The sequence below is a fragment of the Colias philodice genome, chromosome 18, assembly GCF_061535455.1.
Source record: "Colias philodice isolate Cphi_HAF_F1 chromosome 18, ilColPhil1 Martin Lab GWU primary, whole genome shotgun sequence".
NCBI classification, from domain to species: domain Eukaryota; kingdom Metazoa; phylum Arthropoda; class Insecta; order Lepidoptera; family Pieridae; genus Colias; species Colias philodice.
Window position 1 is genome coordinate 6091426 of NC_143103.1, and position 20362 is coordinate 6111787.

General features: G+C 34.0%; 1 protein-coding gene across 1 annotated transcript; it reads right to left on the reverse strand.

Annotated features, from left to right (window-relative positions):
* Nucleotides 1-647: 647 nt before the first annotated feature.
* LOC149480482 (protein NDRG3-like) lies at nucleotides 648-2227 on the reverse strand. Its single transcript, XM_089706380.1, has one exon. The coding sequence runs from the start codon at nucleotides 1810-1812 to the stop codon at nucleotides 835-837; it is 978 nt and encodes a 325-aa protein (XP_089562506.1). The 5' UTR covers nucleotides 1813-2227; the 3' UTR covers nucleotides 648-834.
* Between the last annotated feature and the right edge of the window lie 18135 nt (nucleotides 2228-20362).

Below are 20362 nucleotides of genomic sequence, written 5' to 3' on the forward strand. Positions count from 1 at the left end.
AAAGTAGTTTTGAGTAGGTATTTTATCCAAAAAATATTTGTTACTAAATTTTGCCTCTAGCCTTTTAGTGGGCACTTAAATATAGTCTGACAAGCGGATATAAAATAAAATAGGTCAATTTAGACAACAAGCTTAATTGTAATAGTTGTCTTTTTTGTCGATTAATTTAAAGTCTAGACATTAGAGTATTATGATAAGAGAGAGAAAGTCATGAAATAAACTTTTTGATTTTATATATTATGATAAAAACAAAAAGTTTATTCGTAACTAAGTAACTAGTTATTTAATAAATTTTCAAATATTATGATCCAATCAATATTCTGGACAAAAAGAGTCTGTATTGTTTATTGTGGAAGTTTATGTGGAATCAAAGCAATTTATTATTATTTTAAACATTGTGATAACGATAAGAGCATGAACGTTACTCAATTATGTGTGAATAAATGTATGTATTGTGTTATTAAAATAATCCAATAACATTTTAATAAGTTTATAAAATCAAGCCCATTTAAGGCATATAAGTTGTTACCAAAAATAAATAATCAAAGTACATTCTTGTGCGATTCATTTGATATATGAAGTGCATTTAATTTTGTAATCCAATAAGGTAAAATTAGTTTAATAAATGTAGGTAAAATAAAAGGCAATTTAAGCCGTAAAATAAATATATTTCGTAATTATATCTAAAACAAGGCATAACAATTTTTTCCTACGTTTCCAATGCGCTCACAACAAATGTGTTGTAGAAGCTCGCGTGGGGATAAGCATCGTGTGCATTTCTAGGTTAAATGTAGCAGCGTTGCATATTTATATTGTAATTCCTACGCAACATGACTACCTGCAGTAACCTTCCCCTTGAAGGAACAATCGGAATGCCTCGGATATTTTGTTAGGCTGTTCCTCCAAAACCATTCCACAATCTGAAATACAAAGCCAAGACGTCTTGGATGGCTCCAAACGACCGTTGAATGTCACTGTGTCTTCCACGTGAGGAGAGAGAGCCCCGGTTACGTTCAAGACGGGGACCTTGACAGAGTTGCTGTCGCGCGAGATTCCCAGGTCCGTACGGCGCAGGTATGAATCAATAAACATAGATAAATTAACTGGGTTCACATGCGAGAAACACTCTTTGTAGACGTGCACTAAATCGTGGTTACGATTGTCAGTGCTTCGACCGAAATGATGCCACATGAGATAATCTAAGGCTCCTTGAGTCATCCCACTGGAACGAAGCTGTCTAGTATTAATTTTTTGATAGAGCCATTCGGTCCACCCGGCCTGGGTGGAAGTGCAGTTGATCAAAATTAGCGCATCTACTTTTTCTGGGTTAGCAAGCGCATAACGCGATAGTACATTAGCTCCTGCACCTACTCCGAATCCAATGAACGACCTTATTCCAAAGTGGCCGAGAACAAAATCAATCTGGGAAGACAATTCATCCATACTAGGATAAACGAAATCTTCGGGTAGGGTTGGGGCACCCTCTTCTTGGCCGGGAGCATTAACGTGATAGATGCAAAATTTGTCCAAAATAGCTCTCATATCAACAAAATTGAAAAACGCTTGAAAATTCGCTGCATAATTAAGTCCGAGGTCGTGGTAGGTGATTATGGCGCGTTTTTTACGGTCCCCCCGGACTGCCACCAGGATGTCGCCACGCGAGGTTCTGACCCTCTCCTCCACGCATGCGCCGTCGCTTTGCAAGCGTCGATCAGATGGGTAATGAAGCGCAACACTTTTTAAATCATCATCTAAATTGTCTGAAGACATCATGTTGAGGAGCGCGATGTTCTCGTGTACTGTGGTCGGCATTATCCTGGCTAGATACTTCCTTATAGAGAGCAAACTACCGACTTCCTTTGTATACAATTGGATGGTTGTGTAACAATGACGTTACGATCCTACCTTTATTTTAGTCGCAAGTATAATTAGTATCAATTAACGTAATTCATCAGGTGCAGCTGCCGAGGAGAATCTTCCAGGTTTCATGTCATAATAACGAAACTTATATTAATACTGCACGTACATTAACTCCAATGCAGTGACTAAAACCACTTTCACTTGCCGTTCACTTTTACTTATTTGTTTAATACGTATATTCCATGTTTTAAATTCGATGGACGATGTTTTATTATAAGAATAGCGCAAGAAAATAGTCAATAAAGTGTTGACCGGGCGAACGTAAGTCCCAGCCAGCAGTCGATTCGGCACTACTCGGTCCCATTCGTCATCAATCGGCCTAGCCTCCACGGCCCACTTGAATAACAAGGTCGACTCGCAGCAACTTCAGTGCGGTAGGGAAGCCCGCGCATGTGTAATCAAGATAGTCGATTCACGATTGTTATTCAACGAACTTACGTACCGGTCTATAATTAGGTACTATGAAATTTATGTCTGTCGACCTGATTTTTTATAATTGAATTATATTCATAACTACAATATTTTATTTAAATATCTAAATAGGGTCAATGTACCACTAGCTGACCAAGCGCCAATACATGACCGAAATTCAAATATACGCGCCAATTAAGAAAATACGGCAGCCCCAGATGATAGTTTATTGTTTTTTCTATAAAGCAACATCATCTATAAAATAAAAACAAACCTTGCTGCCATTGGTCAGAAATATTGACATTTTTTCAACACGAAGATGTAATTAAGTAGGTGCCCCGTAAGTAATCACATTTTTTACTAAGAGTTTTTTATCGGGAGTTGATTGGGAAATCTTAATTTATCTTGAATGCAATCGATTACTCTTTATATGTCTTGTTATAGGCATAATGTTGAACCATTCTGTTATAGACTTTCGGCTTCATTTTTGGCATGAACAGTTTTTCATGATTTTTAGCGGCCTGGTTATCTTTTGGAGCAACGAAAACAATTTTTCGCTTATTGTTGACCAGTATGGTCAGCTCTTGGTTCTTTATATTTTGCTAAGAAAGACTTGCTTTGGTTTGTGCTTATACCTACCTAATTTAACAAACCATATAAGCCGTAGTTAAGTCATAGCTTTATTTTGCATATTTCCAAAAGCTGACCACCGTAAGATTTTTATACCGAACTTAGTTGGTCAGGTTTCGGGGCCGAGAATATTATTAACCTTGAGTTGTCCACTTGATTTCCGTGACCAAGTGGTTTGATTTCATCAACCTATCTTTATTTATTAAATAATATACCTATCTATTTATTTATTAAACAAAACTAATGTTCGAAGAAGGACATTTTGTCCATTTTGAAAATGGTCAACTTTTAGAGTAATGTGGTCAAGTAATGGTGTTTTTAGCAGAAATAACTTTCAGAGTAGTTTTCATAAAACCTTTGAAGGTTATCAAATTGATATTAAGAACAAAAGTTACAGTGAGTATTCAATTATCTGTGTCCCAAAAATAACATTGAACGTAAAACAAATAACCTGTTTTTTATATATATAGCTAAAGATAAAACCGCTTAAATGGTCAACTAGTGGTACATCCACCCTATCTAATGTATCTACTTAATGGATAGAAGAATTTAATTATTTTTTTCCCTGTCACAATTTATCTGTAAAAATATATGTAAATAACGTAGAAAACATAAAGTGACGATATTTTTCATGTTAAACAAATCGGCCGCGGCGGGCTTAGAGCATTAAACCAACGTCGTATGGAACGTTATCAATTAGTCACTTATTTTTTATTTATTTATTCGCGGTTTTTTTCTCATTATTGTTATATGCAACGGTATCAAAAGCATAGCACAGCATAGTATCAACCAGGGATGTAACGGAGGTAGTTTTATCGGAACCGAAATCGGAATCGGAGTTTTCAAATTTGGTTTATCGGAATCGGAATCGAAATCGGAATCGAAATCGGAGGCAGGGTCAGTTTGTTTAAGGACAAATAAAACATGATTTATAGTCAATTCTTTTCATTTTTATTTTTTATTATAAAATAAAAAACAACTGTGAAAAAAAATTGGCATAATTCCAAATGAACAAAAGATAAAATTAATGAATCTGTCAATTTCCTTAGATTTAGCATGAGAAGTGCACCATTTTGTATTCTTCAGCAAAGTTTCTTTTAAAGTCATTTGTTTTTTAGCATCCTGAAGGGGCGTCGAAGTCGAAGGCTGTACAGTATCTTTTTTTTCAGTTTCTGACTTAATGAATTCTTCATATTCAGTGGCATGGACAGACTTCAAATGACTTTTAAAGGACGTTGTCGTACCTCCCTTTCTTGAATACGTCTTTATACACAGTTTACACTTTGCCGAATCTGAATTAACTTCATTGAAGTAGTTCCAAATACAACTGGACTTAGGTTTCATTATCCCACACAAAAACAGATCACTTTCATTGATAATAAGCCGCAAAAATCAAAACAATTATCTATAACCTATAAACGTGTCTTTGGCGTAACAAATAATAACAACTAACAAGTGAAAAAATAATTGATGATAGAGTGCACGTAGTGGGGGTCGGGGGATTCCCCGCGCGACATGTATGAACCTGTTCGGCACAGGCCGTCGCGCGCCGCCCGCTTTGTTTCGTTCGACCTCCGATTAACATCCGATACAAAAGTATCGGAACCGAAGTCGGAACCGAAAGTGTAATAATAATCGGAAGTTCCGACTTAACGGAACCGGAATCGAAGCTCCGTTACATCTCTGGTATCAACCCCGCTACCTGGCATGGGTTCCCCTTTCGATATTTGAGGCGAAATAAAATTACTTAGCAGTTTTGTACCGATGCATGATGGCTCAGCGAGCTCGCTGCGATGGCTCTATCAGTTTGCCATTCTTCCCACTTGTATACCTATGATAATTATTATAATTAGCATTTAGGACCAAAGAAAGCATAAAACCTTTAAGATAATATTGGATAACTATATATTGAAAAAAAATCTATTTCAACAGTCAATACAAATATCACATTAACTTGGAAGCATCCAATTTTATTTGTAATGGAACAATGGAATAGAACATCACATGCTACATTTAATTATTATAAAAGTTCAATTCAGTTATGTTGAATTTATCATCATATTTATTATTTGTTTATTGTTTATTATTCCTCAGAATAATGCGGTGTCTGTATTTCTTGCAAAAGTCAATATAGAATATTGATTGAGCTGTATAAGAAACTAGGCCAATGGTCAAACTTATTGGTAGACAATAGTTTTCAAACAGTACCTACTTATACCTAATTCCGTTGTCATTATTTCGTTGAATGTTAGTACGAGATCCGGCTGCAGGATCAGTGCGTTCATCTGTTTTTTGCTGAAAACCGAATTTTTATGTATATTTATAATTAGGAGAATATATATCGACTAGGTTGCCAGTCAAAATTTGGCCGCAAGCATGTTTAATTAAAATTTTTCTAATCGATTTTTGGGAAAAAAATTCGTTCACTTGTTTTTTGAATAAAATGTAGTCTACATCACGTCAAATGATATAAAAATTCTAAAAAATCACGGTTGCCGCTTTTCACCTGGCCGCAACATCTTGGCAGCCTGGTGCAAACAGGTATGATTTCGATTTATTTTTACGTTCATAACGCACATTTATGAATCATATATCAAATTAAAGCTAATTTTTTTCTATTTATTATCATATATGGTTGCCTAATTAAATCCGGCCGCAAATAAGGGTTGCTGGCTTATAAAAATTATAAATATAAGATTAGTGTGTTCATCGGTTTTTTGCTGAAAACCGAATTTTTATGTAACTATATGTATTTATAATTAGGAGAATATATATCAACTAGGTTGCCAGTCAAAATTTGGCTGCAAGCATGTTTACACTCAACCTTAAATATTCAACATCTTTAACAGCCAGCAACCCTTATTTGCGGCCGGATGTAATTAGGCAACCATATATGATATTAAATAGAAAAAAATTAGCTTTAATTTGATATATGATTCATAAATGTGCGTTATGAACGTAAAAATGAATCGAAATCATACCTGTTTGCACCAGGCTGCCAAGATGTTGCGGCCAGGTGAAAAGCGGCAACCGTGATTTTTTAGAATTTTAATATCATTTGACGTGATGTAGACTACATTTTATTCAAAAAACAAGTGAACGAATTTTTTTCCCAAAAACCGATTAGAAAAATTTTTATTAAACATGCTTGCGGCCAAATTTTGACTGTCAACCTAGTCGATATATATTCTCCTAATTATAAATATACATAAAAATTCGGTTTTCAGCAAAAAACGATGAACGCACTAATCCTATATTTATAATTTTTAAAAGCAAGCAACCCTAAGAGCGGGGGCACACGATGCGTTGCGGCGCCGCACCGCAAAGATTTCACCGCGTCAGTGGGCACACGAGTGGTGCGGCGCCGTAACGTTGTTCTGTCGCAGCGGCGTCGTAACAGCGTTGCAAAGCGTGTCCTTCCTTGTGACGCAAAACAACTGAGCGGTGCCGCTCCGACGTCGCACCGCATTCACCCCTCCCCGCCTCGTCTTGGTGGTTACAAGTCCGGTGCGGCGCCGGAGCGCATCGTGTGACATGCCACAGATATTTCTATGTAAGACGACGCAGCGACACCGCTCCGGCGCCGCACCGCCGCCGCAACGCATCGTGTGCCTCCGCCGTTATTTGCGGCGAGATTTAATTAGGCAACCATATATGATAATAAATAGAAAAAAATTAGCTTTAATTTGATATATGATTCATAAATGTGCGTTATGAACGCAAAAATGAATCGAAATCATACCTGTTTGCACCAGGCTGCCAAGATGTTGCGGCCAGGTGAAAAGCGGCAACCGTGATTTTTTAGAATTTTTATATCATTTGACGTGATGTAGACTACATTTTATTCAAAAAACAAGTGAACGAATTTTTTTCCCAAAAATCGATTAGAAAAATTTTAATTAAACATGCTTGCGGCCAAATTTTGACTGGCAACCTAGTCGATATATATTCTCCTAATTATAAATATACATAAAAATTCGGTTTTCAGCAAAAAACCGATGAACGCACTGATCCTGCAGTGGGATCTTAGACTACATGGACTATGGAATTATGGATGAATCATGAATAGTTAATGTATAATAATTACAATTATTGTATGTATATCAATATCAAATTCAAATTACTTTTTTTGAAAACTTCTATTTTATGAATAGTTCAAGTTGGATACATTAAAAGTTTAGCTCTACACAAGCTCTACACAAAAATGATTTTACATCTAAACACTAACTTCGGCTTACCCACCATTCGACCCGTCTATTCACCTATTCTAAATATTAATGTGAGTCTATTAATAGACTAGGTATACTGGTAGCTGTCCAGTGAAAAGTACCTAAAACTACAAACTTATTTGCCAACTACTTAGGTGTATGTTTTATAAAACTAACGTGGGATGACAGATGACGGTTCAAAACTTCGATATATACAAGGCTCGGGTGGCTCGGGGTCGGGACACGTTAAACAAAGAAAATTTGCAACTATAAGAGTTGTTTTGCAGGTCTTTATCTCTATACAGTATACATATAAAAAATGGATCTGTATTTCCCTTGGTCGTGAACAGCTGGACTGATTCGATAATTCATTTTTTGTTCTGTTTATTATTGCCAGGATGAAGGATCCTATGAATGTAAAACTTAAAAGAATTGCGCTAAAAAATAATTCGGTAAAACTTAGCCTTTTTTTTTACTACACGCGTTTAACCCTACAGTAGTCGCGTATCTAAAAGTGACGTGTGAGGTCGCGTGGTCTATAAGGGCCGGCGCCCACTGCCGGCACGGCGTGGCATGGCAGGGCAGAGGATCTTATTACTAATGAAGTTATTTTGAATCTTATTTCAATCAGTTTAGAATTCAAGTTACTTTATTTCGGTGCCACGATGCCGCGACGTATCGCAGGATGCTGCAGCATGACGCGGCACGCCGCAGGATGCGGCGGCATGACGTGTCTTGCTGTTTCATTCCAAGGAATGCCGCGGCGCGCCATTGCATCCCGCGAGGCGTATGCGTCACTTTGGGGTCGAGGAATTATGATTGCTAGCTAGTTGAAATAAGGTTGAAACTTATGCAGCATTAGTGGGGCTTTTAGCAGGATGCCACGGCATGCCACTGAATGCCGCGGGATCACGCAGCACGCCGCGGGATGCCACTGCACGCCGCGGGGTGCCATTGCACGCCGCGGGATGCTCTGCCATGCCATGCCGTGCCGTGCCGGCAGTGGGCGCCGGCCCTAAGGGTAGGTATATACCATTTTTAAAACAAGGAAAAGTACACAAATAAATGAAAAAGTCTGTTTATTTTTTAGAAATCTTCATTACCTACTATAAATTTTCTATTTAAAATAATCAACAAAACATACAACCATATCTTTTGTGATTAGAAAAAACAACTAAAACCAAAAATACCTCTTTTTCAGTCGTAATATCACATAATTCACATTATATGAGATCAAAAAAAATATATACATAAAAAACCTAGTCTAATCAGTATTTTACAAACAAAATAAGCACATAATTTCAAAATGGTCAGAACGTATAAACTTTTTGCACGTACTGCACACCTTTCGTGTGTTTCAATAATAATTAAGGGCTCTAAGTTCTAACGCAGTCATGGTACTGTCATTTTGGCGCAACCACACATGCCGCCGGGTTTTAGACCGCCTTGCCGCTGAATACAGGCCGCCGGTTTTATACAATGATTCATTTTCTTGATACTTTTCTATTAATAAAAGTAACTACTGCATCCCAGTTAAATTCTGTCATTTCGTTATTTACTTATATTAAATTATGTTATATATGCTAAAAGCCGTGCATGTCACAGGTAAAAGAGGCAAATGGCATTTTCATGGCATTTGCATGGCATTCGCATGGCATTCGCATGGCATTCGCATGGCATTCGCATGGCATTTGCATGGCATTTGGCCAGAGGATCGCTTTGTCGTAGTCCAGAGAAGGTTTAAATGGTGAGAAACAAATAACATAAATGATCTTTCATTTATGTTGCAATTGTAGATTAACATAAATATATAGTGTAGAAACATATCTAGAGCAAAACAAAGGTAAATAATAATTTAGTTATAAAGGTATCTAGTTAGAATAAAAAAAAAGAAAATTCATTTGAGATCTGGAGAAATTTTGGTGCTAAAAATAAAAAAATAAAATGTTCGAAGTACCGACTATGAACTTATAAAAAGTAGGTAATAGATATCATTATTTTTGTTCCTTATAGCGTCAGAAAATTTAAATAGTCACATAAAAGTTTTGTAATTACCATATCAAAACCTTATAATTTACACGCATAGCAATGCAGCTAGCTAGTGTAAATACAATTTTAATTACGTGTCGTGTTATTGCTCATGTTATTGCAAGAAACACCAGCGCGGCACAAACTCTATTATATCAATTTAATGTGTGGCGGCAGCCCTTCGGGAGAACATCAATTAGTAACAAATGAGAGGAAAATTAAACGCTCGATTCGCATTCGAGTTCATATTATGAACGTTTTATTTTGTTGAACATGGTTTTAATTTGGAATTCTTTATTAAACTTACGTAAACATGCATCTATTTACTTCGTTTCTTCCATAAAAATATTTATTTTTGGTCACATGAAATGTCTTTTTATTATACTGATATAATCTATAATTAATGTAAATCAGGTTTAATAGAAAGCAAGTATCTTACGCGTTAAAAATCATGGCTGTTTTAAGTAATATTGGTGCTGCTTTAATCATAACTGCAACCTCTATTGATTACGGATAATTTTTTACCCTTTTTAATTCGACTAGACAGCTATTAAAAAGCTCATTAGTGATGTTACCCAAAAATTGGTTGGTGAGTTTCGAAAAGCATTGCATAAATGAAAATGTGCTCTATGCGTAGTACAATAACGTTCAAAGGAAATAATATTTGTTAGTGTCACCCCGGCTCTGTTATTTTTCACTCCATAATTGGTATCCTATCAGATTTTGAACAAGCTAAGCGTAAATTTTAATTTCAGTGCGGCGTATCGTATAATATAACCACAAATTTTGTCCAAAACTGAAAGCTCTAGAGCTTTTGACTGGATAAAACGTATAGCATAGATAGGAAATATAAAGCATGATAATAGTTATTGTTGATTAAAGTTAACCATTTTAATTATTTTTTTCAATACAATTCTAATAGATTTAATAGATTTAGCAAGTAGGTAATAAGCCGTAAATCTCGGTTTTTTACCTAATCTTTAGTCCATATTTTTAACGTACATAACATTCAATTTACCAAGAATAACTTTTACCTATAATAATTTATATAATTCGTGCTCTTGATTGACATTTATGTAGCTGGTACATGCTAATCTTTTAATTATATGTATGTAGGCTAATTTGAAATATAGGTAGGCCATTCACAGGCTCTTAGACAATATCTTTCCAATTCCAGTTTCTTATGGAAGTTAATTACTTATCAAACGTGACTGGAATAACATCGGACGGGCTAATGACTCTCCTGACTATAAGATATCCTAGAACAATATTAGTATGTAATGAAGTAGCTGACGCTATTTTCGTATTAATAATGATTTTTTCTATACTGCACGCTTATATGTAGGTACCCGTTATCAGTAACATAGCCACTAACATTTAATGTTATTTTTACACTCACAAGGTAAAACCATTTATTCGTAGGACCCTTCGTGTGAATAATATTATTATCCTGACAAAGAAAGCCCCAAGGAAAACCCCATAAAATCAATACTATTGTATCACGCAATGTAGGTGGACTAAACCACCACCCTTTTTGTATAAATTATTTTTGATCATTTAGGATTTTTAATTAGTAAGTTACATAATTATAGACGAAAGAAGAAACATATATAGGTGGTAACGTTACATAATACTATGTAGAGTCATAATCTGTATATCACTACATAGTATAAAACAAAGTCGCTTTCCCTGTCCCTATGTCCCTATGTCCCTATGTCCCTTTGTACGCTTAAATCTTTGAAACTACGCAACGGATTTTGATGCGGTTTTTTTTAATAGATAGAGTGATTCAAGAGGAAGGTTTATATGTATAATAACATCCATTAAATAGTGGAGAAGTACTGTTATTTTTGAGATTTCTAATGTGATGTCGTAAAAAATTACATTTTTTCCGCTTACATTGCAAACGCAGGCTAAACCCTACGAGTTTTATCAAAATAATGTACTAAGTATTATACACATTGAAAAGATGTACAGAAAAGTCCGCGATGGTATATATGTCTATCTCTTATGAATAACCCACAATAACTTTTTTTTGTCATTTACTTTTTACGACAAATAATGGCTAATTTTCGATGCGATTTTAACCAATACAGCATTAATCCTTAACCAATTAAATACCTTGAATACATTGTTCATTTAATATAGATCTATATTGCCCTTTACACCGTATGATTTAAGTGAATATTTTCGAAGATATTACAGATTTAAAAATTGCGGGACGTAGCGTTTGCGGCGGTACCGGCCGGCCGCCCGGCTATCTATTTTATACCCGTGCGAAGCCGGAGCGGGCCGCTATGTTTTTATATATACAACGTTCACAGTTTTTCTGTAGTGTATTTAGTATCAGCATTGCACCCGTGCGAAGCCGGGGCGGGTCGCTAGTATATGTATATTATAATATGTATATGATGTTATGTGACCATTTCACACCATCACAAATATTTTAACAAAAATAGCACTTCGAATGAATCATTTTATTTGTTAACTCATAGCTTCATAATATTACAGCGGTCAAAACAATTGAAACTCTTACAGGTAATTTTTTATTACCTACCCCATAAACTTCCCATATCGGAATCTACTTAGAACTTTGAAGAGATGGCAATTAGGAAGTTCTTAGAAAACAGCGATGACGCGATAAAACAAATACGTAGTCTTCGTTAATCTTAAATATTAAATAAGAATTCGCTATGTTATCCTTAGAAGAGATAAAAAATTCTCCTTTAAAATATTTCTAAAGCTAAGAGAATTTTTATTTGTCGAAAATAATGACAACGAAAATGGGCTTAATTTTTAAATAATGCACAAAATGAAATACCTAATTACCTAGCACTCGAGACACATCCTATGAAATGCCATGTAAGTACAAGTAGGTATATTATCATTCTTTATTTTGGAGCAAACTTTTTCATACCTAAAGGTTTTCTATTAGTACGTTTGCTTGCTTTGATATGTAAAGATTCAAGACTCAAGAGATGTCTTTATTTTTTACGGATTCAGTCTCATACCTCATTCAACATTCACATATTAATCCACTCGAAGCCCGATTGTGTATACATTGTTAATACCTCACTTGTATGTAGATCTAAGATGTAGATACAACTGCCAGTCTAGTTTCTATACATTTGATTGACTACGTTGTAAAGGATAGAAGAACTTTTGTGGTACCTATCACTAGTTGTTTTCTGAAGATAAATTTCCAATTTATTTTTTACTAGCTTTCCACCCGCGGTTTCGCCCGCGCAGCCAAAGAAAAACCCGCATAGTTCCCGTTCCCGGGGGATTTCCGGGATAAAACCTATCCTATGTCCCGGGGTAAAAAGTAGCCTATGTCCTTTCTCGGGTATCAAAATATCTCTATACCAAATTTCATGCAAATTGGTTCAGTAGTTAGGGCTTGATTGAGTAACAGACAGACAGACAGAGTTACTTTCGCATTTATAATATTAAATAATATGGATGTATTCTATTATTCATATTCTTTAATAACAAATTTATGAAATATCGAGCGTAAAGTCATAAAATCATTGTTGTGTGCTAAGGCCTAAGATAGTAAAAAATGAAAGAGCCTTGCCGGTTGCCGGATAGACTATCTCTATTCGACGCGGACGTTTATACTTGATACAATATCTAGTAGGTACCTACTCTCCCTAATTGATTTAATGTTGTAAGTTATAACCAAAGAGCTTAAGAGAAAGCATTAGCAAAAAACTAGGCAACGGGAACGCGCAATTCCACTGACATTAAACTTTATCAATAGGTAGAGCATAACAAATTGTTGTAAAATTTATTACACATTTCTTTCAGATTAGCCGCTAGCCGGCATCCTTTGGGTCATGCCGTTGTAAAAAATAAAGCCTATTTAACTGGGCAATAATATAAGATTCTATTGAAAAAAAATCGCTCCAGTAGTTTTTAAGTTCAATAAATTACAATCAAATCTTTCGTCTTTAATAATTATTATTATAATAATATCTTCCTCTGTAATAGTAGAATGTAGATAGCGTTTGTCTTTAAGAACGATATATTTTTCATCCATAATAAATAATACTTTGTTTAGCGAAGCGGATGTCGAATGGAAAACGGATTAAACAGAAAAAAGGAAGCTTTAGAAAATACTAGGTAAAGGAAATATTAGGATTTAAAATGTAAAGAGAAAATCTCCGTATTTTACTTGGATTAAAAACTGTTATCGGATGAAGAAAGATAATATTACGTTTTGTGACTTTTATTTATGAACAAATCCTATTTATGCCAACTAAGTAGGTACAGTAAAATATTAATAACAAGTTTACGCAATACTTAAGTAACTAGCTTATAAAGATTAGAAACTTACAAACAAAGCGATTGCCCTTATGTCAGCTAAAATTGCACTAAAACAATGCGAACATGTTTACGTAAAAAAAATTAAAGAATAGATGGACACGGAGTAGGTAAATACTATTTGTGCTTGCGAAACACCTTTTTATTAAATGTTCACTCTCGTTACCTTATACAGAATATTCTGTGTAAAATATACAAGATCTTTACGTACGCTATACGATAATATTGAGTTTAATAAAAAGCGAAGGTCTCTCAATTGACGTCTGGGGTCTGTGCGGATATTAGAGCCCACGTACGGCGCTGCAAATTGCTGCCTCTATGACGGGTAATTGTGTTCCCTGTAGTTACATACCTAGTCAGATTTATAAATTAATACATAAACATAGGTAAAAGTTTTTTTCTAGTTGTGGATTTTAGTAGATAATATTGATGCCTTATCCTAAGGTCCCCGTCCTATAATGGGAATAAAATACATTTTATATAGCTACTCAATATTTTTATATACCTGAAAATATTCCACCACATAACCAAAAATAATGTGTATCCATTTATGTATTTGGTAAAAAAAATACCTATGTATAGAAAATTTATATAAAAAAATTAAATTTATATTTTATACCTATGTAGAGAAAATTTAAATTGGCAAATGATGTTATTTCACGAAGCAGCATCCATTTTCGTGGCGTAATGTTCAACTACGGCCAGAGATATATAGATAAATGTGTTTGTCAACAGAATGCCGGCCAATCGGAACTGGGGTCACTATTTACGAGGTCCATGTTTGACTCCGTGCCAGGGTTCCACGGGCGGAACGGTTTCGTGAACTTTTCGGAATACAGCTGATTTTGGCGTCGATTAACCTATAATTCTTATACCTATATAAAAATGAATCGCAAAATGTGTTGGTAAGCGCATAACTCGAGAACGGCTGAACCGATTTCGATAATAATATTCCTTGAAGTACGAGGATGGTTCTTATGGAGAGAAAACGTAAACATGTACCACGGGTGAAGCCGGCCCGTCCGATTAGGGCCCTTCTGGCCTCCTCCACTCAAGCGACAGCTCAAGCCGAGGTTCGTGGTCCCCGTCAAGGGGGGACGCCCTTGTGCATGTCGCTACCAGGGTGAACCTTCAGTTCACCCCCGCGTCCGCGTTAAAATGTAGAAGCCCTTCTGGCTAACATTGAGAGACACCACACAAAAAAAAAAAAAAAAAAAAAAAGGGTGAAGCCGGGGCGGACCGCTAGTACCGAATAAATTTAAATTTACGGCAATTATAGAATATTAAATAAATATTTTGAATATAACTATCTACGTATTTTGTTTTATTTTACCTTTCTGACAGAATATGCTTAGCTGAACTACAGATGATATAATAGTGACTGAACTAAGCATGGTAAGTAGATAGTAATCAGAATCAGAGAGAGTTCATATTTGCACCATTTGCAAAAACAAAGTTGTGTGTTGACTACCTAACAACACACTTTACCTATAATCCTTACAGATTTAGAAACAAAAGGGTCACACTACCCTACCTGGCCACCCAGGTATAAAAAAACATAACACCAACATTTCCGAGCAAGTTACTACGACCCGAAAATACAATTTACTCATCCTTCAACATTTTACCTTTGATATTTAGCCCGTGATTTCATGGTAAAAGGTGTATGGAAATTTCATTAATCGGTAGACTAGATAAACCGTATTTGAATAGGCTACACAGGTAATTGCCTTGCTTGCCCCTTTGTTTATTGGGAAAATATAAAAGTAACATATACATAAATCAATGTATTTTACATACAATACAGTTATTTAGAAACAATAATAATGTGGATAGATATCACATAATAAAGTACCATTACGCTATTTAATTAATTGCTGAATAAGCAACGAGGTCAAGCTCATTAGCGATGTTTATAATGCATAGGTAATAAGGGTGCTTTCAATACAACTTTCAGCTGCACGAATCTATGAATATTGCTTTTGTATTTTAAAACTAGAGACAGAGTTTGATGACTAATAATTAAAGCATTGTCTAGTAAAGATTTAAAAATTTATGTTTCAGGGTAGTTAAAGAGACAACGACTATCTATTATTAACGTTAGATTACATTAGTCAATTTAATGACCAAAACAAATAAGCTGATAAAGTGGTTTAAATACTTATGTGGCGATGAATATAATAAAACAAATACTTATATATTTGTATATATATTTTGTTGCCAGCAAAGTATAAGTATATTTTTACTATTGAAAGTTTGTCTCTAAGTAGTTATTTCATAATTTTCATTTAAACACTTTTAATTTTCGATCAAACAATCCATTTTCCGCGTACCCACTGTAGTTAAAAGATTAATGTTATGTCATAAAGACGTACTTTACCTTATGACTTGATAATTAAAAGGTGTCTGTATAAAGGAGCGAGGTAATTGGTTTCAGCAAGGTATAGTCGAGTGTCCTCGTTGATATAAAAGCTTCATACACGGCTTGTTAGCTCACCTTTCAATAGATACTAGTAGATTACCCGCTCCTAGGGGTGGTTCAAGGCAAAAACTTAATTAATAAAAAATGTACCTATAATTAAATAGACCCATGATAATAAATAATTAACGTTTTGTAAACATCTAATAATAACAAAGGACACTAATAAAATGCTCACTATAGATAAGTACGAAATAATAACCATAATTCTATATTCTATTGTTTCTTAAATTTTTAAGTATACAATTAGCGAGCACTCAAAGATTTCAATAAAGTTAATAACGTGTATTTGTACCACGTTGATGCTGGAAAAAAAATTAGATTAGCAAATTATGTTCACTAAATCTATATTATACAATAAGCCAAACACAGTGTGTTTACAAAAGTTTGTTATTTTTATGTTTGCGTAGATATAAAGAACTAGTCACTTGCAAATTGTACCAAAACTATCAACGTCGCGAACTTACCTAACGAACCAACATCCGATCAAAGAAAATAACTTTAAGACTCTTATACCAGCCGCTGTCGGGGTTTTGTTATTTTTCTTATTTCCCGCAAGATGTATTTATTAGTTTATTACAGTACCTACGAAAATATTGATAGAAATCAATTATTTTTTAACAAACTTATTAGAAGTAGGTAGGTATATCGACATTCTTTTTTTTCTCTAACTTGAAAGTTAGGAGCGATGCCTGAAAGACTTGCTGACTTTAATCAGTTTAAATGCTCAAATTATTGTAAATGCAAATCTGCTAATTACCTGAACCACATTAATTATATGGACGTTTGTATCTTGTACAATACAATGTAGAGTTAAAAATAATAGAGCAAATAAAAACAATCATCTAGCAGAAACCGCAAGAGACATTTCAATAATGACGTTCTTTAACATATAGGCATTGTAAAAAGCCTTAAAAAAGCTCGATTATTAGTAATTATGAGCCATATTTTGTAATAAGAACTTATTAGTCCAATACGATAAGTCTTTCTTTTATTATTAGAATCTCTTTTACTAAAAACAAAGCTTATTTGTTAAATTGTAGCGATGGATTAACAACAATAGAGTCATAAACCCTAGAGATAACGTTCGCTGAAAGCCTTAAGTACCTACAGGAGTGGGGATTTAATCTCCTTTTGGGGATGAAATAGAAAAGGTATTTAAAAAATAGTTTACAAAACTTTTCTCATTTACATTTAAATCGTGTTTAAATAAACAAGAAAAAATATAGTTCATAGCTTTAGATTTTAAACGTTATATAGTTCAAAGATGGGCAAAAGTGTAAGTTGTGTTTGTAATAGTTTGTGCAAATTGTGAAATTATTGTATACATATGTATAAAATACTTATTATGACTGACTTATTATGACCATCTTCAGGATTTTTTCAAAGATCAAGAAAGGAGACGAGGCAGACCCGCTGGAAAGAACAGAGTACCACTGTCCGTTGTAAGTTTTACTATTTACTAATACTTGTATACGTAGTATATTATTATTAGTCTGTGCTAATACATATTATGACCTAGACTATGTCGACTGAGTAGTTAATTATTAATCATAAAATGTATAATAACTTTTCAATACCAAAAGCGTTTTACAAGTTTACAAAGTTAAGTCGAACTAATAAATTTTTCATGTGCCTTTAACATTTATGGTAATGTATGCTTAATTTTCAGGAAGAAAGGCGGGCGCGAAACGCCCAATACGAAAGAGAGAGGCGAGTGGAAACCTCAGAGGCGATGGCGCAGCTAGCACAGGCTTTGGGCTGTGAAGATACGGTAAAAAAAGTTTTACTAATATCACAGATTATTGAATACGATAGCTACTATCCTAATATTAGGTTATCTGTGCTTTAACTTTTAATAGAAATATACTTACCTATTTATAGAAAACAGCATTGGGTTCGATTCCAACTGCAAATTAAATTAAAATACGGATTCTATCATTGGAACTTTAATAAATATATTGAAATAAGGAGACGTAATTTAATAGTTAATCGGATGGTAACTACACAGGTAGACCTATAAGAAAAACAAAACACACCTACCCAAAATGATTTACACCAATTACACGGGAACATATAATTAGAATATAGGTACCCCCGTTAATAATTTAATCAAACTCATTTACGGGGAATTACCTATTCAGTTCACACGGTGATCTCGGGACCAAACAAGTGTGTAAATTCATTCAGCGTTAACTAAATTAATTGAGCTGCAAATTTTGTCAATAAATCTATTATTAGGTCTAAGTATTTTGGGAGTGGGATAAATTCTGTTTTAAATGTACCTAACTAGTGGTTGGATATTAGTTTTGAATTTTATTATAGATATTGTGTTTGTATACATAAAGATTTTGGCAGTGTATCTAAAAATAATAAATTGTTATAGATATCCAATGCTGATATTTTAGCAACAGCGGTGCAAGAGCTGCAGAGGGCAGCCAGTAGAGACCCCTCTGATGACATTATGGAATTAAGACGTTGTAATGCTAAATTAATGCAACAGAGTGAGTATTGTGATTAATTATACCTAATTGTCTTAGACTTAAAAATGCTCTATTTTGTCACTTTGATAATTATTCGAAACTTATTTCAGTCGAAGATATAGAAAAACGTCTTACAACTTGGGAAGACCGCGCCGAAGTGAGATCAAAGAAAAGCGGTGGCATCAAGAAAAAGGATAAAATTAAGAATAAGAAAATAGTTAATGCAATAACTATTTCTGAAGAAATTAAACAAGAAGCGATCACAGCAGAGCATCCCATTGCTAATGAGCCATCACCGACTGAAGCATCCGGTTAGTATTATTTAAACATTCTTACAATCTATTGGCGAGTTTTTCCCTTTTTTATTATTCAAACCAACGTCAATTGTAGTCTCTTATTTGTACTAATCATAACTTGCACTTTTTTGGGAGTTAAACCAAACTTAACTTGATTTTTAAAAAGTTAAGTACGTAAATTAACCTTAATTCAAATAATTTGTGTCTACAAATAAAGTTAAATTTAGGACTAACAAAATATATAAATAACGATATCTCATTTAATTTTCAGCCTGTAACGATACTCAAATTATAAAATCTGAGCCCATGCAATTGACTGAAGCCGAACCATTTCAATTGGATAGCATTGCAGCTGAGTGTCCCGTAAGTTATCCGCCGCTATAATTATTAATTATTTCGATGATAAATTTATCTTTTACCTTTTTTATAATTCCCTTTATCCTATTAATATAATTTTACACTTTCCCGAGACACGTAATATGAAAAATATATAATAGGAAAATGTTATTAAGGGATACAACTGTTATAATTATTATATGTTATAAGTTATAACCTACAACTGTTATATGTACAATAATAATTATATGTATGTATTTATCACCAGGTGAACGATTGGGGTATTGATGATCTTATAGCTGAATATTTATAGGTAATATTATATGTATGTAACTATATCTATCTTATTTATAATATTGTATTATTTATGAGATTTTTTCTTACTTATTTTCTTATTTGGATGCCTGTAATAATACTTCAAAATTCAAATGTATGTATTAGGTACTTAAATATATTATGTATAATAGGTACTTACCCACAAAACCTATTAAAAATAGACAGTTGAATAAATAATAAATACAATATTATCTTCTCCAGGTCAATAGTCAATACCGATTCCCGATCACAATGAAGTGCAATACCGACCATCCCAGTGCAATATAACGAAATTCCGAGTACCCTAACATTTCATGATTTCAGCAACTATCGCACTGAACAATGTGTATTGTTTGTAAGGATACTTATGTTTTTAACTTTGTCATAACACTATTGTCTTAGTTAGGCATAAATACAGTGCAATAAACGATTGAACTTTTCTTCTTGGTTTGCTTTCGAATCCTCTTAAGTTTTCCTAAATATTATATATTATATCCTTATTAGTAATGAATTAAAAATAGGAGTTTAATTACAAACACACACGAGAAATTTATATTATTTAGGTACATTTCATTCAAGTTAGCAGCATAATATTACGTTCTATAAATATGGAATCTTTAGTTTTTACCGAAATAATTTCTTGAAAATCTAGCAATTACCACGTTATGTTTAAAATTCACCACAATTTCATCGGTATATCAAAACCACATAACCAATATTCATAATACAGAAATGGTTTTCCGTTTGATATTGGAAATGTATTCATAGTCGGAAACAAGTTCGCTAAAAACGTATTCGAAGAGCAAATACACAGCTGAACGAAAGTGCATTCAATAAAATAGAGTATCAGGAATATAGTACGCGTGGAGCAGCGTTATCTAAACAACATTGAAAAATAAACTGGAAAAAACGTCCTGGTATTTAGGTCGA